The sequence below is a fragment of the Dicentrarchus labrax genome, unplaced genomic scaffold (assembly GCF_905237075.1).
Source record: "Dicentrarchus labrax unplaced genomic scaffold, dlabrax2021, whole genome shotgun sequence".
In the NCBI taxonomy this organism is placed as follows: domain Eukaryota; kingdom Metazoa; phylum Chordata; class Actinopteri; family Moronidae; genus Dicentrarchus; species Dicentrarchus labrax.
In genome coordinates, this window is record NW_026136713.1 from 8,742,645 (window position 1) to 8,768,814 (window position 26,170).

At 41.3% G+C, this 26,170-nt stretch overlaps 1 protein-coding gene and 1 long non-coding RNA gene across 2 annotated transcripts in view; one reads left to right on the forward strand and one right to left on the reverse strand.

Annotated features, from left to right (window-relative positions):
* pcdh11 (protocadherin 11) overlaps nt 1-26,170 on the forward strand; it is a 130,792-nt gene that overhangs the window by 75,889 nt on the left and 28,733 nt on the right. Inside the window, exon 6 of the mRNA XM_051419516.1 lies at nt 4,390-4,588. Coding sequence (XP_051275476.1) covers nt 4,390-4,588 — 199 coding nt within the window. The remainder of the gene's footprint in view (nt 1-4,389; nt 4,589-26,170) is intronic.
* LOC127374352 (uncharacterized) lies at nt 23,923-24,269 on the reverse strand. The gene is made up of 2 exons (XR_007887025.1): nt 24,183-24,269; nt 23,923-24,006 (listed from the first exon to the last, which is right to left on the reverse strand). It is a non-coding gene; the product is annotated as an uncharacterized LOC127374352 (long non-coding RNA).

A 26,170-nucleotide genomic window follows, 5' to 3' on the forward strand; every position in this document is an offset into this window, starting at 1 on the left:
TTTAGGCCTGACCTTAGTTGTTGGGGAGCATCTCAAATTATTTTTTAATATTATTTGATGCAACTTTATGATGCAACTGGTAGTTGCTTGGTTATATATAAGCCACATTGGTAACATTTGAACATTTATTATTAAAGTTTTTTAGTTTTCTGAAGTATTTGATCTCAGTTCAGTGTAAGCCCTGCTTTGCCAGGACAGGGGCATATTACTAATGCTGTCGTAGTTCATGTTGCACAGATAAGATCATCATAGCAGATGACTCAGTAACAGATGAAATTTGTAAAAAATTCAGTTTATTCGTCAAAAATCACCCAGTAATCTCTCAGCCCACTTGCTAGAATCACCTCCTTCTTGCATGTTCCCGCTAACTCATCATTTCACACACACAGTGGCATATATCACCTCACACATAATAGGCAGCGCTGGAACAGCAAGTACAAAAAGAAAGGACACATCCCACAAAGTAAAAGCAGATGTTGTGCAAACTTCAAGCTGAACATAGGGACAGTGTTTTTTGGATAAATGCCTTGCCATTGCAGCTGTTTTTTTATTTATTTTTTGTCCCCCCCTCTACATAAGACATGTGCGACATGACAAATCACCATCTCCTCTGAACAGATTTATGCAGGTCTAGGTGTGCCCGCAAGCTGATCCTTATCTGAAATGGCAGAGCCAATCTCCCCTGATTCACTCCTAAGTGGTCCCTGTTTATCACTCAAAGTGAGGTGGTTGTCAGCCAAGTCCTTCTCTGTGCAGCGTTGACTTCTTTGCTATTTCGGGAGAGTGTTAGTTGGGGGAAAAGTATATAAAATAATAAAACTCAAAAGAGCTGTTGCCTACCAAAGGACAAGGTTGGAGCCACTTGGCCTCTCCTGCTCTATATCTAAATATAACGGACTTCTAATCCAGTAACCCGTGAATCCAGCCCCATCTGCCTATTGTCTGGGTGGTTACCAGAGGGAGGGTTTTGGATTTGTTGGCTTGTTATATGGTAGAACTTGGCATGCATCTCTCCTGTTCATTTTATCTCTGTGTACATACTTCTCAAGGCAGTGTTTTATCTGGCTGGACGGGCTTTGTTTGGTCTTGATATCTCTTACCGCAGCTTGTCTTTGCTTTATAGATTTCTGGCACCTTCTTTAAATAAGTGATAATGCTTAGCAAAACACTCACCTTGACTCCTCTGCGAATGTTTGTTTTTGTTTGTCGTGTTTGTCTTTCAACATTAATGTTTTATTCACATTAGTCATTACCACTGAGAGCAAAACTTTTATTTATTTAAGACTCATTAATGGTATTTAATTGTAATTAATATTGTATCTCCGAACGACAAGTAGTAAGTGCTTTGTGAAATCAAATTAGGCTTTTCTTAACATCTGGCACCAACTTGAATGGGCTTGAATAAACAGCAGTCTAAAAATGGGGACACTCCCTTATGCAAAATGATTGTGTCCTAATTGTCACGGACAGCTGTTTGTTCTAATAGATTCTGGATGCCATTGTTGGAGCAAGTTTCCAATAATTAGAGTCATGTGGAGAAGAAGCATGCCTTTTGTAGAGCTGCCAACCTCCCGTAAGTGGGCTCTTTCTTTTGCTGGAACCTGGACTTTGCTTTTGCGTGCATCCTCCAGTAATTTGAGAAACAGCTGCCAATGCTGTTTGCGAACAAGTTGATATTTAGACTGCTTGAAAGCGTGGGAAAACATGGCACACAGAACTATATGATTTTGCCAACAAGGTATCCGTCTCCTCACTGTCTTAGAAAATGAATAAAACCGCACAAGGAGTTTCATTCTATACAGAACTTTAGAAATATACCTCATAATTTGGCAGCAGAAGATGTCACAACACACGCAGCAAAAACAGGATTAATTTTGCACACTAAAAAACACTGAGTTAAAATTGACCCAGAGTAGAGCCAATAAAGCACTAATGCGATACTGTGTTTTCCCCAGTACTAATGGGTAGAAAATTTCCTAAAAGAAGGGTAACCCAACCTTAATATAAAAAATATGAAACATGAAACGGTTGTAGTTTTGTTCCTTTGTTCACTTCCTTAGGATTAGCCCTCGGTTAATAGAAACAACAGCAACAGAAAGCTTGTATTTTTTTAGTTGTTATCTCAAACATGACTGGTAGGTTGTATGTTTCTGTCCTTTGACTACATGCCCTTTTTTTTCTTTTTCTTACCAGCTTACACTCACGCAAACACTCACACACAGTGATTTGTGGCCTCAGGATCTAGATGAATCAAGTAAATAGAATATTTAGCTAGCTGTTTCAACATCACAGCATTGAAAACCACTCAGTTGTGCTTTCAGGGTGCTAATTGTGTGGATTTAGGTTAGTCAGCCCTCTCTGATAGTTTTTAAATTAAGCTTTTTGTGCTCTTGGTTTTTGGCAGTTTGTCCTTCATTAGTGCCAGACTTTATTTCACTCTCCCTCTCTCCTATTTTCCAAGCCTTATTTAGTCTTATCAAAGAACAATAAGCGCTTTATCTACGCACTATGGTGGCTAACGAAAAATATGTTCGCACAGAGACATCTCCTCTTCCTGAGCTTAAAGGAGCATGTGTTAATGATGTTTTTAATTCAGGACTTGCATATTGCTTTTATTTCTATAGTGATGAAGAAAATCAAGATAGTCATATGCGCTACAGTTGTATTTGCTCTCTCTCTCAAAAAAAAATCTCTTATCAGTTTGAATAATGGCACGAATAAAATTCACCGCAATAACCGAAGCTGAGGGCGTAATTATATTTTATGTGTTTTATGCCCCTATACAGTGATGTTACTCTGGGAATCATGTGAAGACATGAATTCAAGCTACAATATATATCACTGCAGCAATGCTCGGTTTTACAGATATTACCTCAAAGCCAAGTTAGATCTCCTCGTTCCTCATTTTCCTCTTTGTCAAACTCCAAGCAAAAGATATAAAAAAAATAAAACAAATGTAAAAAATGGAATCCGTTATTACCCAGTGTGCCTTACAATATAAATGATTGTAACTGTGTGGTTTGTTTTCTGGAGGAATTGCTAACATGTAGACATCACTACATAGAGGATGTGTTTTCTTTTTTAGCTCCAAAGAAAGGTCGCAACATGAACTTCTGTAAACCTCCAGAGAAATCAAAGAGGCCTGCACCTTTCAGAAGAAAATGCCCACACTCCTGTGATCCCCAAGACTTTACAAATCAAAGTCTCAGCCTCCACATACATTTCCACTTCTTTTGTGTCTAAACTGGGTGAGAAGGAAAACTAGGACATAGTTCAACCTGCTAATACACATCCCATCTATTATCAGGCCGGGAAGTCTCAATTATAAATCTTACAGTCAGTTTATTATCTGAAAAGTAATTCGCAAGACTCAACAGACCAGAAATCATTTTTGGGTTATGAGGTCACAGTTTCAATTAGTCCCTCTGGTGACAGGATGCAATTTTGGCATATTTTCCAACTAAAAGCAGGTAAAGATAACGGATGCAGTGCAGGGCGTGTAACTACAACACTACAATTAGGAAAGGATTTCCCTTGTAAATACTCATTCACCCATAAACGAGCATTGTTGTCACCAGTCATGATGATATTAACAATCTTTGTTTGTCAGTGGTGGTGTGCCAAGATTCTCTCTAGGAAATACTTATAAAGGATAATTTCTTTAAGACCAAGGTGCATGGAATCAACAGACTTTATTTAATAGCAAGGTACTGGAACGACTGATAAGGAGGGCTTACATTTAAATATTTTGTTGTGGTGAAAGAAGTTTACTGCTTGGCACAAAGCTGGTCCACTCGAACAAAACAAAGAAACAAACAAAAACAAACATGTTTTCTCATTTATAACTGTGGTGATATATCTGCAGACAATTATGGTTTTATTTGCCAAGGTTTTGAGATATCTGTGAGATGTCTGTCTTCACCTCAATAAAATGGAGGTGAAGGGAATTTCAATTGTGGCGCTCAAAGCACTGAAATATTACATTTTTAAAAATTCTACAACAACGCGTTTCTCCAGAAGGAATGTCCTTGGTACTCTAGACAGACCTCAGAGTTTTCATTGGAACTAGTTTCTATAGCAAAAACATGCTATGAAAACTGTTCTTCTGTGGATTATCTTGAGTACCTTGACTTGCTGTTGTTGCTTGTTTTTTTTTAATGTCATTTTTTAATGCTGTGAGCACCACACAATTCTATTATTCTCCACTGTATTCAGGATGTGTTTCTGCTGGCCTTATATCAATAAGGAGCTTGTTCCACCATTTTGACAACAGGTTTTACACAGTACACTACCGTACCTAGGTATTTTTATTTAAACTCTTTTCCTGTAATTTTAAACAGGACATAACAGTTCCTAACAAAACATTTCTTGTTTGTTGGTTTGCTCCAGACCCAGCGCCGTGTGACGTTCCATCTTCCAGATGGTTCCCAGGAGAGCTGCAGTGACAGTGGGTTGGGAGACCCAGAGCCTAGCAGTACAGCCAGCACCACCCAGCCTCTTCCCGTCAGCTTCCCCCAGGAGGAGTACTATGAGCAAACATCACCTAACAGCCGCACTGAGGGAGATGGAAACTCAGACCCTGAATCTAGTGAGTACTGAGTGTTGCTGTGCTCAGACAGCAGGCAAATCTGTTATTTCACGTTTTTCCTTTTTTATAGTTTTTGGGGATTTTTTAGGGTGACTTCCCTCAATGTAATTTACAAGTGGCCATCTGTGTTTTTAGACAGTAAAATCATTTACTGAGATTACAGCTGTGATTGTCATAATAACAATACAGCCTTGCAAACACTTAACAAGAGATCACTTTCTGTCACATAACATGGCTAGTTACACATAAAATGTGGTTTGCTATACATGCTGTTTTTTTGTGAGGTCATTCTTCAGACAACAGTTTTATTGTACAAGAAGTCAACCAAGATGCAGGGTTAAACTGAGGCGGAAATAAACTGTTGTATGTATTATGTGTTTTTATCACGTGGTCTGGGTTTTGAGATTTAAAATCAAAAACCGTCTTGGTCATATTAGACATGCAAATGAATGTTATTTGGTCAAAACAAGCAGTTAATTTGTTGTCATGGGAGTGCGGGATAATATCAAGGGTGTAACTAGCACAATGGTGCATTTGTTATTGACAATGAATTTTGTAAGGCTGAATTTTGTAAATTTTGCCCAGTGCTAAGCTGTACAACGTAAGGGGAATTATACCTCCGAAGTTGGAACTCTGTTGCTGAATTTATTCAAATGATTCACAAGACAGCTGTCACTGCATGGCTTACTGCCCAATGATGTTCTCCATAAAAAGCTCCATTGAACGCAGGGATGCACAACCTCATACATATACAACAGAGGGTTTTTTTCTTTTTAAATCATTGCTCAAATAACTGGCTGAGGGGGGAAAGAAGTGTGCTTAAGACACACCACAGAGGACCCTGGTTTTTCCAGTGGTAGTTGAGATCCAAAGCCTGCAGCATGCATGAAATGATTTTTGCTCCACCTTAACATGAACAAGGCTATTCTGAGTCCCCTATCAATGTGTCCTTGTCACTAACCAGCCTTCCCCCCCAACCACACACACACACACACACTTCAAGCTGGATATTCTAGTCCTGGTGAATCAGATTTTATTTTCTGGAGGTAACCCTGCATCATCTGTTGAAGACTGAGTCGAGGTTCAGGCCGGTGCAGACCTTCACTACTCCTGTGGCCCCTGTGTATCATTTCCAGAAATGCTTATAGCCATTGCTTGGAGTCACCTGTCAAAAAAACATGTCTGTTTTTTTTCTTCTATCCAGTAGAGAAAAATCAACAGGACAGGTAGAAATAGATTGCTTTGCATACACCTACGTGCAGTATAGCCATTGTGTCATAGCTGTAAGTGAGACAACAGTTCTTGGTGCATCTTCCTCCCCAGCAGCTGCGCTGACAGGTCCAAGACCGGGGTGTCAGTGTGAGTGTGATTGTGAATGCATTTGTTAGACATTAGACAAGATGGGTGACATCCTGCCAATGGATCCCTGTTCATTTACATGCAAAGGCCCGTCCCATGATTTTTCTATTTTTGATAACAAGATACTGCAAGTAGCAGCAAGAAATCTTTTTGCAAGATAGCCAGCTGCATCTTCCTTCAAACACACATACACACAAACATCTGTACACCAGGCACGTGTATAAACTCACATACAAACACATACATCCTTCCCCAGCTGTTCTCTTTAATGTATTCACCATGGTGACAGCAATGATTCATATATGTGATTCATTCAAATACAGAAGCAATTGCTCATCATCTCATTAATATTCAGTGACATAAACATCTCATACTTCATAAACTTACTCAAATACGGCACTTATTACCCATTTTCCCTCTGGGGTAATATTTGTGACCATGCTAATGTAGTAGATGCATGTGTACCTTTACAAATTGCTACATTAAAATCACAGAAGAGTGAGAGTGTTAACAGAATAACTGAAAGTGTAATACTGGAGTTTAATATTAGGCTTAGTAGGTGGATATCAGAAATTTTTTTTTTGCTATTCGACCATTAAGCTCCTTATAATGGTCTGTTGTAACTTTATCACTCCACTATATCTGTACAATAAAATAGCTGTTTGCTTCTAATGTTAAAAATCTCATAATGTAATTATATTACTGTAAAGGATGTTGAGGGTTGTGTAAAAACCACATATGAAGTAATTTGATTAATTTTCTGATCATATATAATGACATATATGTAGAACTGTGCACCTTTACATATTATTGCTTGCGTTGTAGGCTTCTAGGAAATACAAGAAGTCTGTATTTATATAATTTAATCAAAAATACACTTACAATATATTCACACCTACAGTAAAATCACAAAAGTTATTTAATTTGCTTTTAGCTGCACCTGACAAGCTTGCACACACTCTCTCACATCATTTGCAGACAGAGTGAAAGTCGTCTGACTCATCAGGCTCCATTTTCTCCTACCACCAGTTTAAAGATAAACTCCGACTCTGTGCTACTTTCTCAAAAAGAGAGATGGATCCTGTGCATGTTGACCGTCTCAGAGATGAGCACGTTGGTGACAGAGGGGGGCCTAAGATGGATTAGATATGGTTTTATCAATGAGCACCAGGCGGGCATGGTGGTGGCAATCTCTTATCATGTCGTCTCAATTTGTAAAGCAGAAAGAACAAGGAAACCTGGAAAGAGGGGAGAGGAGATGGGATGACTTCGTGTGGAAAGGAAGAAATAGAGCTGAGAGATTGAAAGACTCAAGCGATGGTAGGAAGAGAACTTGTAGAGTCTCTGTATTGTTTTGTAAAGGTGCTTCAGCTTGGACTGAATGTCAACTTGCACTGAATAATTGTCTGTGCCAAAGGCAAGCCATGTGGCCTTCTTATGACAATGAATTTCTCAACTCCTCTTTAAACCTGCATCTTTATTAGACCACCCACTCTTGAAATAAAGTTCATATGACATTTTATGTTTCTATTATTTATGAGTTAGGCGGCTGTTCATTTTATGGGCTCTTGCTTCCCCCTCCAGGCTTACTTCACCATCCCGTCATCATTCTTATGCTGTCACCTCTTTTGTCACACATTGTTCCCAAGGTTTTGATATTTCCTCCTCTGTCTCAACAAATAGATAAAAGCTGGAAATTAATGTCATTAGCATGTGTGTTTTTAGGTCCAACCCCCATACATCTGACAGCTGGCTTTTACAGAACTACACATCCAGAACAATTAGTCATGATGAATCGTACCTGTCCCTTTTGGCCAAATTGCAACAGTTCATCAAAACATCAAAAACAGGAATGCATAATGATATGCAATGCATCTCTTCCCTCAAATGAGACTGATGCACACTGCTGTTTCAGTTGACATTCTCTTATATAGTAACTCAGTGGCATCCTCAGTTTTCAGCACATTTTTACAGAAGTTCACCTTCTAGGCATCAGAAGTGACTGACATTTCCTGGAGTCACTAAGAACACAGTTTTATGTTGACTACTAAAAGCATTGAGTTGATGAAAATATCATTCTTGATCCATCTTGGCTCGGACATTGTGTCCTGTGGATTTTGTCGTTGTTTTAACAGAAATAAGCATTGTACTTGTTCTGAGTGATGTTACTGCACTTGATGAGTTATGATCAGTTAACCTTTGTTGACGCTGAATAATTAAATCCTGTGTTTTTATTTGTATGTATTTCTTAAATTTGGACTGGCAGTGCTGTTCAGTTGATGTTGGCTTGATAATGTCCTGAAAGGCTTTTGCTGAATGATTGGAATCATCATGTCATGACAAGCGAACAGTGGTAAGCCCTGAGACAAAGTGCAGCAAAGTGGGAGCAAATCCCTCGGTCTAAATCCTTCACATTTTTCAAACAATACACAATTTTGTTCTCTGGACGATTCGTAATATACTTATTTCTTGCTCCTGCTGTTGGAGTTGAGGGCTGTAAGAGCTTGTGCTTTTGCCCACTTACAAGCAGCTCACTAAAGGCAGTTTTGAAGTAGTACATTAGTCTCTGGAAGAAACATGAAAAAGCTGTATGGTATAGTGCCGTATCTTAATCTGTGGCATATGGCTTTCAAATGACCAGCTTACACCTTGTCTGTGTAAGATCTAAATCTGCTATTAAGATAAGCCAATCCTTTTTAAACACTGCAAGTATAATAAGATTATAGTTTTAAATGTGCCGCACGGTATTATAAAACTACAGACTTTTTACTAAAGGGAATTGCTTCATCGAGTAACAGATTTGAATCAATGATTTTGTTTTATTTTTCTTTTAACTTTTTAAGTAGTTTTGCAGCAATTTTGTGTCTAAGGCTTTTATAGTGCATTATATAATTCATGATGCCAGTAGACAAATAATCTGATTAAAGGCTTGTTGAGTTCATACTTTGTGAGGGTTAAGCTCTCAACTCTTTGATTTCTGTAGGCCCAAAATTTTCATAGTAGTTCTCAGACTGAGTTTCCAGTTGACTGATTTACAACTGCCCTTTTTTGTCTTTGGAAAAGGCCACTTGACTTGATCTAGTGTGCCAAACACGTTGGGACCACTTGAATTTTAAATACTTTTACTCCAACTCTACCCTGTATGTCTGGCAGCCAACGCCAAGCTTGCACTAAGATTGGAATTCAACTGTCTAGACACAATCTGCCCATGAATAAAGGGATTTCATGAGGAAGCACAAAGAAAAAAAAAAAAGTTGGATGGCTGTGATTGGAGCGCTAAACTAAGCAGGACCAGCCTTGGTACAAAACTGTAACACTACATTTTGTCATTCGTACCAATACTTTAGCACATCATTATGTGACGGCAACCACGCCATAGTGTTCAGTACAGTTAGCTGCATTAATTATTCATATGAGTCCAATCTCAGTTTCACTTTGAGGGTTCTCATATGCAATTAGAAGTAATGAATGTGCTTCTTAATTACATTCATTTGTGCAAATTTCCATTCCCCATTGAATTTTTCTGTGGAAACATTGTGACACTGACCAATGGCATATCATTTGCAATGTGACTAAATCCATTCAGCATAGAACAATTAGCTGTAATTAGTGTTACAATGTCATCAGCGACCAGGGGGAAAGACTAAGCTGACATGCCAGGGAGAAGAGGACCCTTGTTCAGAGAGTTAAAAGTCCAACATTGTTGCAAGATCGGGATAATTGGCTGACCACAGGTTAGAAAGATGATGAACTGTTGTAAGACTGTTAGGCCTATATTTTCTTTTTCAACGTTTATTCATGTAGAGTTAGCTGAGCAGGCATTCTCTTTGATAGAAAATGCCCTGTTACACATTTACACACTTAAGCGCTGCCAGTGCAACCTTTTACTTCTGCCAGCCCATCTCATCATCTACTGCTGACAAATGAGCAGCTTCACTAAAGTAATTAAGAATGAAGTGCCTTGCTTAAGGATACATCGCCGGTGGTTGTTGAAAGATGGAGGAAGCATTTCTCATTCATTTCACATCATGATCTTACATATTGTCATGTTATCAGAGACATTCTGGCTGCTGTGTGTGTGTATTTAATTCATGCTACACATAAAATGGTAATGCGGCATATTCCTTTTCTTGCAGTTATCCTACAATCTACAAGATAACGTCTTCAGACTCTTTTTTTTTTTTTTTCAGATCATTTGCACTAGTTTGCTTCTCGCTATATATTCTCCCTCATATAAATAAATAAAAGCCTTTGTGCCTTCTGGCTCCCAGAACTTTTTACAGCTGCCCCAGTGGGCCTGCAACAGAGCTAAATGAAGCAACAGTGAGTATTAACCTACATAGATTGGACCTTTCCTTTTAAGATGATTTCAGATTTATTTTTTTTCCTTTTTTTGACCGCTGGGGGTCTATAGCTGATTCAGAAGGGGATTTAGATGGACTCATCTGTATCCTTCTTTACCGATTGGGATTTGGTGGAAGTGCTCAGTTCTCAGAGGTGAGGTGGAGGGGAACCCTTGTTTTATCTGGTTCAAATGCCACACCAGTTGTCTCGGCGAGAGAGACGAGCTATTGATCTGGAGGAGTCAACTCAGCTCGTAGAAATCTCTCTCCGGCCTCCTTCAAACGACTGAAAAGTGTCATGTTAGAAACCTCCTTTTCCAGAGTATTAGGACTTGTCTTTGTTGCCCTGCCAAAGTCTTCTGTGAAGTTGAGACGGGAGCTTTCTGGTACAATCATCCAGATCTTAACAGGACAAGCTGGAAAAAGATATTAAAAGATTTTGGGACAATCAGTTCATGGCATTTACTATACCGTTTTCATATCACTGGAAGTGCTTTGTTGTTATGAAAAAAGAAAAAAGCACATATAGTGGAAGTTGAACACATTACCACAGTGTTGAGAGCTGACTTATAAACTAATTGCAACAGACAGACAGTATTTAGACTGAAATCATAAAACCAACAGCTTAAGTCTACAGCACATTATGAGTGACACTTACTTGCAACAGAGGATTGTAAGCAATTTTGGTTTTAACCATAAGTCTACAAATTAACCTTTATAATGAACTTGTATTTATTTAGTTATTTTATTTGACTATTTTGAGGGATTCAGTAACTTTTTAAATGTATTTAATGCATCCTTTTATAATTGTATTTCAATATTTGTCAATGCTCTAATGTGTCCCAAGAGATGGTACTTGAATACTTACAGAGGTCAGCTAGAATTTTAAGAGAACATAGTAGTTGGCTGCGTACACCATGTTTGACTGGATTCACTCTGAGCACTGTGACTTGAGTGGGCTTTTCAAAGACATGTAAAATTAAAATACTCATTCCGAAGTTGTTAACATGTTCAGTAAGTTTTGTGCCTGGTTTGGGAAGGGATCAATAGCTGCCAAGTTTGATCGTGTCTCTGGACAATGTATTCTGAACTCGGCAGGGATTGAGAGAGACTTCAAACAAGGATAGAGGCTCAAAGGCCCCAGCCAGCAATTCACTTTGTTCCATTTCACTGACTCTGTGATTCCTAAACTGGAATATGGCTCGGACTGCATATTAAACCTGTGAAATGCTGTGTTTGAGAGAGGTGAACTGCTTTGGTCCTTGATCCCATCGAGCTGATATGATCTCACTCACATCAAACATGAATCATTAAAAACAACAACAGCAACATCAAAACTCAAAAATGGGCAAGCTATTTATTAGATACTAATACTGTCTTTGACATATGGTGCGAAAGGCTATGTTGCAAATATTTTTATCCTCATTTGATTAAACTTGGTTGGAATCAAACAGCCGGTAAATACTATTAAACCTCTGACTCAGAGCTCCTTCCTTGAACTTTTAAACTCGGAAGAAATCTCACCACAGATCTGGACACCACAAACCTCCCAACATTTCTCAAGAATCACGCTGTCTTTTCAGTGTGATGAGCTGAGGTTATACCTGCCTGAAAGAGCAGAAACTTTCACTCCTTTCAGAAGCGGGAGGAAAACATGGGAAGCTATAAAATATAGATGTGCTGATGTTTTATTCAAGGCCATTTGTTATAGATAGCTTTTTACAAAAATCCCACTCCTTTTCATTTTTAGTTTGAGAGCTTGTGTTAGCATTAACATTTTTCCCTGCAATTTAACTGCCTCTGTCCCTCCCTCCCACCAACCCTACCCCACTCACACAACATATACACTATCACACATCCAAGCACTGCATACACAAAGTACACGCCCGCCATGTACTTCCCATGGGTTGAGCCCATAGATTTTACTTTTCCTTTCAAACGGGGAAAAATTGTAACATCTGTAAATGTGTGAACACAAAATCTCCTAATTAGAGATTTAATGTTTGTCTATACATTTTGAGGTCAGCCTGGTATGTATTTCAATAAAGCCATTATTCTCTGGCTTGGAGGTGTTATGTTTCAGTATAACCAGAGGTTTGGTTTATTGTTAACAACAGCATTAGTGAGACTGAGATGGGGTTAGAGGAAGTGCATCTCTCCTTTCTCTCTCCCCCACATGGTCCTTTCTCACTCACATCCCTTCTTCCCCCCTTTAAGATACAGCGCCATAGACAGATTAAAATGCATGGTCTCATCCCTTTCTCATTTTTCACATGCAGTCGGTCTCAAGGATAAGGATGGCCTCTGCTCAGAAGGACTTATTGACCAAAATAACTGTGCATCAATATGTCTCCTGAAGGCTGAGCAGACCACAGCATCACAGGGGTTGTATTTTCACCAACTCTCTCAGCCTTTAATGTTATTGACCTGGGTTGTCCTGATATGCTGCAGAACAGCATGGCAGACTAGAAACATATAGCAAAGCCATGTTAAAGCTTCATTGTCCTAAAAAGAGAACATTTATTGATGCATCAGAACAAAGTGAATGTTACAAGTATGCTGACGGATGAGAAAGAGGAACGAAAACAAGAGGGATTTGCCCTTTTGAGAACGGCATGCTGTGACCAATGTAAAATTACATTGCTTCCTTTCTGGCTTATTGTTCAATAAGAAATCACTATGAGATAAACTGCCGTTTCGATGAGATTCAATTTACAGTGATAGCTGCAGTATTGCTGCAATGACATCAATGATATGATGACAGACGGCTACAACTATGATGCCATCTGTCTATATTCCATGTATTAGCATATTTCAACTAAAATGTGTCATTCACAAGAAATGCAATATTTTCCTTTGAAATCATTAATTTCACAAGTGCGGACATAAAATCGCAATAAATCTCATGCATTATAGTTCAGACACACCCCCATATGCACACACAAACACACACACACACACACACACACACACACACACACACACTCTCTCAAATTCTGATGAAGTTACCAGCAGTTAATTCGGTTGGTGGGAATATAATAAAGCATGCAGGTTACAGTATGTTTTTAATCTGCATCCTGAGTTACCACTAATCCAGGTGGTGAATGCAATCGCATGAACACGATTACTTCCCACTGTACTCTATAGGACCCTATCCCCAACCGATCAATGTATACACTGACTGGTTGATAAATTAGTATTCACGGACAAATGGATCACTTCAGAAGCCGCTCACAGGCTGGTAACTCTGACAAATGGAGTGAGTGTGTGGCAAGGAAAAGAAGAAGGAGTTGTGCTGAAAGAAAACAGAGGAAGAGGGTCCATTGGATTTTAGATGGGACATGCTTAGGGAGTGGATTTTCAGATAGGCCCTGTAGGATATGTTTGGCCTAACAGAAAATGACAGGGGGCTTTTTAGGGACTTGACACTGAACACTTCAACCCGGTTGTTGTGTACCCTCCTCAGCAAGCGAGCCCAGGCATCGAACACATCCAGCATGGTCAAGTTCACGAGGCACTTCTGCCTGGGCTCTTTGTGAGGCATCTGCGGGGACCTCAAGGCAATGTAGCACTCGTGAGGTCAGTCAGCTCGCTGCCACTCCATGCAGAAGCAGACCCGGAGCTCAAGCCTCGCCAGGAGCTCCAGCAAACAGGCAGACAGACTGTGTCCCTTTGTCCCCATTTCCCCAGACACCTGCTTGATTGCATTGATTTGCCCTGATTCCATTCAGCCAGGGGTCCCGCTGGATTTCAAGTGTCAAACATCTGTCATACAGAGGCTCCCTCATGCCGACTAATTCGGCACTTGCATGAGAGCTAAATCCTCACAGGACTGATTGTGAATATGCAGCATTAATTGTAAGAACAAAATCTAATTGCATATTTCCAATAGTTAGTGGGAACTTTTTTTTTCTGTACCATTAATGGATTTATAATAATACATGCTGACATAACATAACATAATAATGTTCTGTGGTAAAAACCCGAGAAAAACGCATGTACCTTCTTTTTTTGACCTGGAAACAAAAAATATTTACTCTTTTCAAAATCAAAAATATATTTTTAACAGTGGTGGCTGCCAGTCTTCACAGACATAAATCTGGATTCTTTGGCTGTATCCCTTGGTGTTCATTTTTGATAGAATGGCAAGAGAGTGAAAGAAAGACAGCCTTAGACAGAGGGAGTTCACAGTGCTAGCAGAAAATAGACTGGAACGTCTCCTGAAGCCAGTTACAGGCAGCAGCAGCGGCAAAGTCTTTGTTATGATAAAATCAGGGACCTCTACGAGCATGCCCTTGATTCTGCAGTTGGCTTAACTCGGCAGGTCACCAGGGGGAGGCAGATGTTGTCTCGAGGCATGTCCCACTGCCTCGGCGAGGGCTCCGGCTGGTGTCGCTGAGCTCGCAGGTGCAGAGGGGATGGTGGATGGGGGGATTGGAGGTGCACTAAGCCGTCGCTCAGTAGCCACAGGCCAGCACAGGGGATGTTGAAATGAGCAGATATGCTCATTTTGATCCACTGAGGTATAATAATTGATGATCAGCCCTGCTGTCGCATCTGGGAGTCACTGGTCCATGCCATAATACACCCTTAATGCAACACATGGTGGTGTGGATAGAGGTGCCATGGGGTCTCATGCTGGCTTCTATTCCATGTGGTATAAAGGATGATTGAGGGAATACAGGTCCGTATAACAAGCCATAGAAAACCTTCTCTTGCACCTTAACTTCTTATACATGTTGAATGTGTGGCTGGAGTAATCCCTAAGCAACTGAATGAATTTGATTTTCTTGAAGCTTTGTTAAACCTTTTATTGTTATTATGTCTTTCTAGACATATAATAGAGGAAAAGCACAAATGTTCAAGGAAAGTAGAGATAAAGAGTAAAAGGAAGAAGAAGCCATTAAGAAAACACTGGAAAAGATTTGGTGACAATTTTAATCTTGTTCAGTATGCACAGTATCACCTAAAACAGAACTTGCGGATCACACATATACAGTGTTTGTGTTCCCTAAAAAGAAACACTACTACTTGTTAATTTTAATGAATCTGTAGAGAATAAAAGGGAAAGTGATGGTAATGTAATGTTCCTTTTAAAAGTCCAACTTCATCATACTTAAAGCTTAAATCCTGACCTAGTTTTCTCCCCTCTACTGTATATCTGTTCTTGTTCCATAAAAATGTAAAAAATCCTATTAGGTATTTGCTTACTTGATTAATCACCATTATTTTCACAGATGCACAGTGCATGCAGAAACTTTGCACACCAGCCATACAAAAAGAACACACATACACATGCACCTTGATCTGCATCTAGCTGAGCAAACCTCCCACGTTGTTCAACTACAGTTAAGATCAGAAATCTCGAGCACAAAACACTACCATTGACAACCTAAGGGTCTTTGAAAGCCTCCACTCGCTGATCCTTCTTCAGCGTGGTTCTCCTGCTGCAAGAGATCAAACATAAACACAGCAGCCCAACACGGGGCCAAAACTCAGAAGTCAACTCACATAGTGTCACTGCTTCTTTTCAAAATGAATGCAATGCGCTAAAAAAAGTTGTGGTTTCAAAATAAAATTCAAAAGGATCAATATGCTGCCATTATCCTTGCCACACTGAACAACATTTAAACCACTGAGAGGCTTTGTCTGTTAAAAAAAAAGGAGTCCTGTTCCACGTTTGTTGTCATTGTTGGTCGTCAGTGATCCGATCAAATTTTAATACACTATTCAGCCTCATTGATTTCAGTTTACCACAGATTGTGTTGAATGAAGTATTGTTCTCTTTTTTTCTCCATCAGTGCAATTACCCAACAATAAGAGCTCAATATCACAGTGCATTAGAAGGCATGGTGTTTGTGAAATACTGGATTTGGGCTACTTGTCAGCAGCTGCCAGGATTTGAATATAACAGGCATGCATACATACATAATCACATGTGCAGCAGAGACAAGCCTGTGTGCTCTCAAGCAGGCGCTCATTTGCTTTAATATACTTATACACCCCCACGTCCACCACTCACGCTGCAGACGACTGCGGGCAGAAAAACAACCACACACATCATAAACAGTGAATGCATGCCTTTTTCCTATGTTGTATTTTTTCATTGATTGCACAGAGCAGCAGACTTACTTTTAGCGTGCTTTGTCTCCATGGTTTATGACAAAAGAAACCATACATTGGGTACAAACAGTCTCGCTATACTGCAGTTTTCTGGACTGTCTTCAGTGTTGAATAACATGTTTTGCTTTCAAGGTCGAGAAGGCAAATAAGTCTTACAGCCTCAAGTTATTAAAGATTTGTGTTCCCATAAAATACCTTGAAATATACTGTATATTCTAAAGCTGTAGTTATACAGTTAAAATCTTAAGGATCTTGAGTTTTTTGTTCTTCTTTTGTCATTTCCAGCTGGGTATTATAATTATCATTGTTGTGTTGCAAATGATTAATATTAATTTTTCCAAAAGTGAAAAATGTGCATACTTTTACAGAACCCTGGCAAAATCCATCTGTCTTACCTTTGGAGCATCTGCCATCGCTTACAGGGCCGTCCACCTCACGAGTCACAGGGACTTAGGGACATCTGTCCCAACAGATAGAAAATCAGGATAGGGCCATCCATTCTGTTAACGCTCCACTGAACTCTGCGTTATGTTCACCATAATTTGCTTTTGGTTGCTGCAGCATCCCGGAATATTGCTTTGCAGCAGCTCAGACAAAGTCGGCTGGTTGTAATGTGTCCCTTTTCGGCCATTCTGCAAGCAGATAATTTGATAAACCCCCAGACGTAATGGCTATGCTGCATCCTGATAAATGTGGGTAATATGACAAGGGACAGAGGATTTCCCTAACAATTTCTGAAGAGAAGTTTGGCTATTAGGATGATTTGATATTTTCCGTGGAGAGTACATTTTATCTGAGGGGAATGTATTTTGTTGGTGTTCAGTGTAACACTGTATGACTTTTTTTGTTATGGGAATTGATGCATATATTGTCTGTTTTCTTTCTAAGCTTGTTTGTGAACGTGGATGTTGTTTTTGGATTTGTTCAGACAATATTTCCTTTCAAACAGTTTTAGATACAATGCCCAAATTCCAGGGGGGGAACATAAAGTAGGGTTACAAATACAAAGTGTTACACTACCTATGTTCTGCTATATTGGCTTTGCTCTCTCACTCCAAACAACAGCACTCTTCACTGCACACATATTATACATAATACCCTCTTATATATTCCTGAAAACACAAACGAGAATAAAGTTAGTGAAACTGACCATGCAGTGACCCAAAAGCTCACTCAGCCATTCCTCCTTCTCTCATCTTGCTTTCTCTCAATCTTCTGAGGGTAAACGTGTCAGCTATTCCTCATATGGTAAAATATGCAATCTGTGCCTGCCAGTCTATGAGCGAGTTTTGGGTTAATCCTCATGAATACGTGACTTTGTCTGCATGAATAAATAAAAACCTGCTCACTGGGTAATTGAGGTGCCGTTCCACTAACAAACGAGGACACAATTTGTAAATGGGATCCCCCCCCCCGATCCAGATCCATGGTGTTTTAAATCACATTAAAGCGCTTATCAAAATCATATCGATACACTATGTAAGTAGATATGACATTGAAGGGTTGAATTCTCCCCCGAGGACTGTGAAAAAGTTCTATTATGTTTCTATTATTTTTTAATTTGCTTCAATTTTGTAGAAGCTGAAGTGAAAAAACGAGTGTTGATGGTTAAATTTTGTGCCTGGTGGCAGGAAATATTGAATAAGCAATGAATTAAAAATGACTTCAGTTTATATGAACAGTTAACAGTAACTGAAACTCTATGTAGTATGATTCCCCTTATACTTTGTGCACCTATATTTAAATTAAAATAAACATTAAATGTTTATATTTATAATAGAATCTACAATACAATATTTGTAACATAAACAACTTAAAACAAATATATAACATTTACAGAGTGCAGTGGAGTTGGAGAAAGAAAGAAAGCGAGAGACAAAGAGAGATGCGGCAGACAGAGTCGAGGTCACCTATGATTCCATCATGGCTGGTCGCTCTTCAGAAAGTGTTCCATTTTGTATTTAAAGTGGTCCCAATTATGGTCAATTTTGTGTTGTGTGTGTAAGGGATTCCATATGTTGATCCCCTTTATAGAAAAAAAAGCTGTCTGTCTAAAGGAGGTTTTGTGACAGAGCACTTTGCAATTTCCCACAGCAGCGCCCCTGGTAATTGAGCCAAAAGCCCAAAAAGGTTTCAGCATGTCACTAAGAACGTCAGCAGCCAGGTTATGGAAACATTTATAGATGAGTGTAGTTTGGAAGATTTAAAGCAATTATCAGACCTTCACAGTAATTTAGAAAAAAAACTGTTTATAATTAATTTTAATGTGTTATGATTTAATTTAGCCCTGTCTGCACAATAACAGTCTCATCTACATACGTCTGAAGACCTGATGGGATTCAGACGTATTTTGATTTGAAGGCCCAGTGTGTAGGATTTAGTGGCATCTAGCATCTAGGGAATGAAACACACAAAAAGCCCTATCTAGAGCTAGTGTTTGGTTTGTCTGTTGTGGGCTACTGTGGAAACATGGCAGTTCAACATGGAGGGCCTCCGTAGAAGAGGACCCACTCCCTCTGTAGATAAAAATGGTTTATTCTAAAGTAAGAAAAACAAAGTGATTCTTATTTTCAGGTGATTATATGCTAATGAAAACATACCTATATATTGTATTCAATATCTCTCAGTAGATCATTCTAAATGTTACTCACTGGACCTTTAAAGTTGTGTAAGGACAAAGCACTAGGAAATTCCTGTTTTGATAGGATAGGAAAGCATGGGTTTAATTTATATAAATATTGAGAGTAGAAGAATTAGAATAACATATTTAACAAAACATCCAGTTAAAACTACTTCAAGATCTCTTTCTTAAACTTACAGAGTGAGAACACTTTGTTAAGATTATTGTCTCTGTCCACCTATTTTTCCAGGAAACTACCAGGTAACATTAGAAATAAAATTAGATGAGTGTGACCCACCAGAATATTATACCGTGTTAATCAGATAAATCATTGTCTGGGTTAAAAAAGCTTTTGTTGAAGGCCTGTTGTAATTTTGAGATCCTCTGCTCATTTACACATAAATGAATGTGTGGTTTAATTTCCTAACTGTCTGTATTTGTACTGGATTGTTTATAATCAGTTTACAAATCAGTACAATCAGAATGTAAAACTGACAATAAATGGAGGTCAGACTAAAAATTTAAAATAATATTGGTTTTTGTGCTGTTTGTTTACTGTCATTATTATAATATCTCCGGTAATTGCTGTGAAGGCCAGCTTGCATTTGCTCAGGGATTGACAGAACAATTAGCTTCTTTAACACCAGAACACCAGTGATGTATCTTTCCTTCTATCTTGGGAGACAAGTGTTATAATGGCCGACAATTTGGGTTGCATTTACTGTAACAGCAAAAATACACAACTATTATGATACTTATCTCACAAGATCTGATGACGAAGAATGCCTTGGGAATGATATAATCAAACTCAGATAGGGCACCTCCAGCTTTTAGCCCGTCATTTACCACCACAGTACACTTTTCTGGTGTTCGATATCAAACCAAAGCAAATCTTGAGAACTGCATTGATTTCAGTGGGGTCCTCTTCGCCAGTCCTACCCCTCACGCCTTGTGCTTGACCCACTTATTTTCTCATCTTTCCCTGTTTTCTCATGAGAGTTATGCTTGCACGCTGCTTTTCCCATTACAGTGTGAGTGGATGCAGGCCAAATATGATTGCATTGCATAGTCTGCCTCCCTCACTCGTTCATTGTCTCTCTTCGTGACTCACACAAACACACACACATGCACATGCTGTCTACCTGAATGAGTTAGGTGATACCAGCTCAGTTAGCCAACAAATAAATCACAAGACAAATTGACATATATGCCACAAGAGAGACCGTCTTTAAAGGACTCGTTGAACACTGCAAGTGCTATAAAAAATTCAGCCATGATGGATATTGACAAAGCACTGAGTTTAAACCAAGGGCTCATACTGATCCAGTAATTCCACAAAATATCACAGACCATATGGAGCTGGACAGTGCATAAGCTGCACTCCCTGTTTGGATGGCACTGGCTGTCCATGCCCATAGAGTGTAACTTAAAACAAATCAAATACATATTGCAATTTTACTGTATTCATTAAAGTTTTAGAATCTACAAAACAAGCCTCCAGGTAGAGTTTATACTCACAGTTTGAACTCTGAGGGTCCTTACTGTCTGCCTTCACCCTGTCAGAGGAATGCATGCTGGGTAAACAAGGCCACCTGATGGGCAGGGATGTTATATAGTAACATTTAGTCATACCTGATTGAATCTCTACATAATTTATTGTTATCAGATACTGTTGTTTAAAAGTAAATGCATAATATAAACAGTAAATATGACTGCTGGAGCCAGTAACATTTAGCTACAGTTCAGTGATGACATATCAGTTATAACTAAACAGAGGACGGCTAACTTTGCCAATGTACTTTAATCACTCTTGTTCAAAACAGCTAGGAGGAAGGTTGACTTCTGAATTAAGCATACTGTTACAATGAGGGAAGAGCAGTAGACTTTTTAAACAGTAAAAACACCCAAAAATAAAGCACTAATTTGCAATGCTGTCTGACCTGGTATGAGGTGTTACATGTAATGAAGCGAAGTCCCACAGTTTGCCCGAGGCAGCCACGTATATAGCTTAAAGCCTGGCAGAGCAGTCTTCTAAGCAGCCCTGTTTTGGGATTTAGTTTTGTAGTGTGAGAATCCTAAGATCTGTATTTTTCACCTTGTTGGAGGTACATCGAGGACCAGAACAACCTTTAGGCATTCTGCTGATCTTGTAAATCATTGTAAAAACTAACTGAAAGAAGTCAATTTTGCCTAGAAAGCTGAGGGTAATAAAGTATGTTCCCAAAATGGGGGACTGGGGGACTGTGAGTGCCTCATTGCTGCATTGGATTACTGGAAAAATAAAAACCCCAAAAATGATCAATTACATCAAATTCAAAATAGAAAAATATGTAACTGGAATGTTTGATCATGCACTTTGTATATTTGTAAATCTGTCAAAGACAAATCATTCATTATCAGTTAGTTATTTGACAGGTGCTCTGAGATTTTCTAGCCAGAGAGGGAGGATGAGGCCAGGGGAAGGCATGCAGGCAGCAGAGTTTAAGGCTGGAGTTTAGGTTTCTTTGCAAGGCTGCATAATATTTCTTAACAGGGTTGAAAGCAGGCTTGAGGCAGGTCTGTGGAGATTCTCTTTTCCTCTCCTGGATTATCATTTTTAAGCAGCTTCCTTGGGAGCTTCCAGAATGAGCATTATAAAAGCCAGGGTTGAAAAAACTACACCTTAGCAATTTAGTTTTTTCACCAATTTACTTCCTTTCGTGGGATTCACAAAAATACAGCTGTCATTCAAACGAAGTAATCAAAAATATTGTGAGCGTCACTGTAGCTTTGACATATATTGTTTTCCCATCTGACACATTCAGCCTTGGCACATTGTTGTCACATAGATGTATTTCATAAGGACTGAGCAAAAGTTGTCCTCAGAATAATACAGAGAGAATCTTTTGTTCTTGATTTGTTTTTTATTAATGATGAGGGAATAACATAGCAATATCATACTGGTGTTGATGCTGATTTTCTTAAAGAATTCATATAAACTCCAGTTTGGAAAAGGAGACCCAGAATTGAACTAGGGTACAGGAAAGGGCTCTTTTTGTTAAAGCATCAGTGATCTCTCTATGGACTTCACTGCAAATATCAGAGAGGCATCCTACTTTATTGTTTCAAGCAGTTGTCATCCATTGAGCAACACATATGCAGCATGGCAAATCCTTGTGAGCAGGTCGCAATTTTTGGACTGAAATTATAATTCAGTATTACTATTGATCCTCGGTGGAAGCTGAACTACAAAGCATCCATCATGCAGAGTGGGTGCAGTTTTCAATCTACTGTGTCCAGGTCATACCTACAAGACAAAGCCATTAGCTGGAAGAAATCTGAACTTCTTCTTTCTTTTCCTCTCACAGCAATAGCATTTGCATTTTTCAACCGTGGATTTGAGCAAAGAGTGTGATTGCTCTTTGCTAGTTAAATGTTTAAAGAAGACATGCAATTTGAATTGCTGCAGAGCTCATCAATATGAAATTGGACTAGTGGAGGGAAACAAAATGTAAGGAGGCAGCCTAGCACTCAGTATGCCCAAATCCAACACTCTATTTTCCACCACAGCAACACAAGGAGAAAAAAGAAAAATAAATCCTTAGGCTACTCTCTACCTTTTGAGTTTTTTTCTGACAGGGCTGGTGTTAGGACTGGACCCAGGAGCAGACACCCAGACAGTATGGAAGGTTTAAAGGGGGTTTTATTCCATGCACACACACACACACAGGGGGGGATGAGGGGCGGCCACAGCAGGAACGGGTGGGTGAGATGGCGGAAGAGACCGGAGACACAGAGGCACAGGAGAGCGGACACAGGAAGCCAAACTGCACAAGGGACCCTGGGGCACGGGAGAGAAACGGTTAGACAAGGGGACACGCACAGGGATAACACAAGAGAGCTTGAAGTTGCCTAACTCAATACTGAGAGGAGCCACGAGAGTTACCACCGCATAGGCTGAAACAATCTGGCGATGAATGGGAGGAAGACCGGGGTTCTTGAAGACTGAGGCATGATGAATGATTGAGAGCAGGTGAGACAGCAGGCAGCAGGTGAGGAGAATGGAGGCCGCACCCTCAGACACACAGGGAAGGGGGGAGGAGCAAAGGGAGCAGGAGGGGAGCAGAGCCATGACAGTACCCCCCCTCAACGGACGCCTCCTGGCGGCCTACCGGGCTTGTCAGGATGGGATCGGTAGAAGTCCGAAGAAGGGAGGAATCCAGGATGAAGTGCCGGGGAACCCAAGAACGCTCCTCCGGCCCGTACCCTTCCCAGTCCACCAGGTACTGGAAACCCCGGCCCCGCCGTCGGACGTCCAGGATCTGGCGAACTGTGTAGGCTGGGTGGTGTCAATGAGCCGGGGGCGGAGGGGGTCGGCCGGAGGGCACAGAGGGCTGGAGGAGACAGGCTTCAGGAGAGATACGTGAAACACAGGATGCACATGTAGTGACGGAGGGAGTTTTAACCTCACCGCCACAGGATTGATGATTTTGTCCACTTCAAAGGTCCAATAAATCGTGGAGCCAGCTTTCGAGACTCTACCTGCAATGGCAGGTCTCGAGAAGACAGCCATACCTTCTGACCAGGTGTGTAATCGGGGGCAGGGAGTCGGTGGCGGTCCGCCAGGCGTTGGTTTCTAGCCGCTGTCCGTAGCAGGGCTGCACGAGCCTCAGTCCAAACCGGCGACAGCGGCGCAGGTGGTCCTGTACTGACGGGACCGCCACCTCCCCTTCCTGAGATGGGAACAATGGAGGTTGAAAACCATAAGCTGCCATGAATGGGGACATACCTGTGGCAGCGCAGGTGAGGGAGTTGTGAGCATATTCGATCCACGGAAGAAATGTGCACCAGGAGACCGGATGTCGGGCGGCGACGCAGCGCAAGGCAGCCTCCAGTTGCTGGTTAGCCCGTTCTGTCTGGCCGTTGGATTGTGGGTGGTAACCTGAGGATAGACTGACAGAAGCGCCCAAGGCCTGGCAGAAGGCTCGCCAAACCTGGGAGGCGAATTGTGGACCACGGTCTGAAACTAGGTCTTGAGGGATTCCATGTAGGCGGAACACATGGGTGACCAGGAGTTTGGCAGTCTCTAGGGACGAGGGGAGCTTGGGCAGAGGCACGAAATGGACAGACTTAGAAAAACGGTCAACAATAGTGAGAATGGTGTCATTACCTTCAGAGGTAGGCAGTCCAGTAACAAAGTCCAGGGCGATATGGGACCAGGGGCGACTTGGAACGGGCAAGGGGTGTAATTGTCCAGCTGGCAGCTGGTGGGAGGATTTCCGCGGGCACAGACAGAACAGGCGGCTACAAAGGCTCTCGTGCTCTCGCCATGGATGGCCACCAAAACTTCCGCCGTAGGAAATCCAGTGTTCGCTGGTAACCAGGATGGCAAGAGATCCTGGAAGAGTGAGCCCACTGGAGGACCTGGGACCTGGTTGAGTCTGGAACAAAGAGTCGGTTAGGGGGCCGTTACCTGGGTCGGGTTGTGAGCGTTGTGCTTGCTTCACCAGAGCCTCTATCCGCCAGTTCACTGCAGCCACCACACAAGAAGCCGGGAGGATGGTCTCTGGTTCAGTCCCCGGCGTCTCGGGGTCGGCTTGGCGTGATAGGGCATCTGGCTTGGCATTGCGGGACCCAGGTCGGTAGGTGAGGGTGAAAACAAAACGGTCAAGGAACAAAGCCCACCGGGCCTGACGGGAGTTGAGCCTCTTGGCTGAGCGGAGGTACGCCAGGTTCTTGTGGTCCGTCCACACGATGAATGGGAGAGCAGCGCCTCCAACCAATGCCTCCACTCCTGAAGGGCTACCACCACCGCCAGCAGCTCTCTGTTCCCAACGTCATAGTTCCTCTCCGCTGGGGACAGGCGTCTGGAGAGGAAGGCACAGGGGTGCAGCTTCTGGTCCTTGGGGGATCGCTGGGAGAGTACTGCCCCAATGCCAGTGTCAGAGGCATCCACCTCCACCACGAACTGGAGGGAGGGGTCAGGATGCCGGAGCACAGGGGCAGAAGTAAACAGTTCCTTCAGGGCTAGAAAGGCTGTTTCTGCTTCAGGGGACCAAGTGAACGGTGCTTTCACCGAGGTGAGCTTAGTCAGGGGGCTGCTACCTTACTATAATTCCTAATAAAGCGGCGGTAAAAGTTAGCAAACCCCAAGAAGCGCTGCAACTGTTTGCGAGTGGTGGGTCTCGGCCAATCAGCCACGGCCTGAATCTTGGCTGGGTCAGCCTTAACCTGCCCCCGCTCAATAATAAACCCCAGAAAAGACACGGATGTCACATTGAACTCGCATTTCTCGGCTTTCACGTAAGCTTGTTCTCCAGGAGTCTCTGGAGTACCTGCCGGACATGCTGAACATGTTCCTCCTGGGACTGCGAAAAGATGAGTATGTCATCTAAATAGACGAACAGGAACCTGTTCAGCATGTCTCTCAGCACATCATTGACCATGGCCTGGAACACAGCTGGCGCATTGGTCAATCCAAAGGGCATCACCAAATATTCGAAGTGGCCTAAAGGGGTGTTAAAGGCAGTCTTCCACTCATCTCCCTCTCTGATCCTGACTAGATGGTATGCGTTCCGGAGGTCTAATTTCGAGAACACTTTAGCCTTATGAAGGGGTTCAAATGCCGGGTCAATGAGAGGGAGAGGGTACTTATTCTTAATGGTGATGTCATTAAGCCCTCGATAATCAATGCAAGGGCGGAGGGACTGGTCTTTCTTTGTTACAAAAGAAACCTGCCCCTACCGGAGACGAAGAGGGTCGAATAAGCCCTGCCGCTAGTGAGTCACCTATATATATTTCTCCATGGCTTGCGCTCAGGTCTGGAAAGGTTATACAGGCGACTAGACGGCAGAGTGGAACCAGGGAGCAGCTCTATTGCGCAATCATATGGCCTATGAGGAGGTAATGAGACGGCACGATGTTTACTAAAAACCTCCCTAGGTTGTGGTATTCTACAGGGACGGCAGATAGATCAGGGGGCTCGGGAGGTTTGGGAACAGTGGGATGTGTTACACTAGCGGACTGGAGACAATGTGAATGACAGTGAGCACTCCAGCTAATGAGTGAGCCAGTAGACCAGTCGAATTGGGGATTGTGGAGTTTTAGCCAGGGGTAACCTAATACAACAGGAGTGTTGGGTGATGAAATAACCAGTAA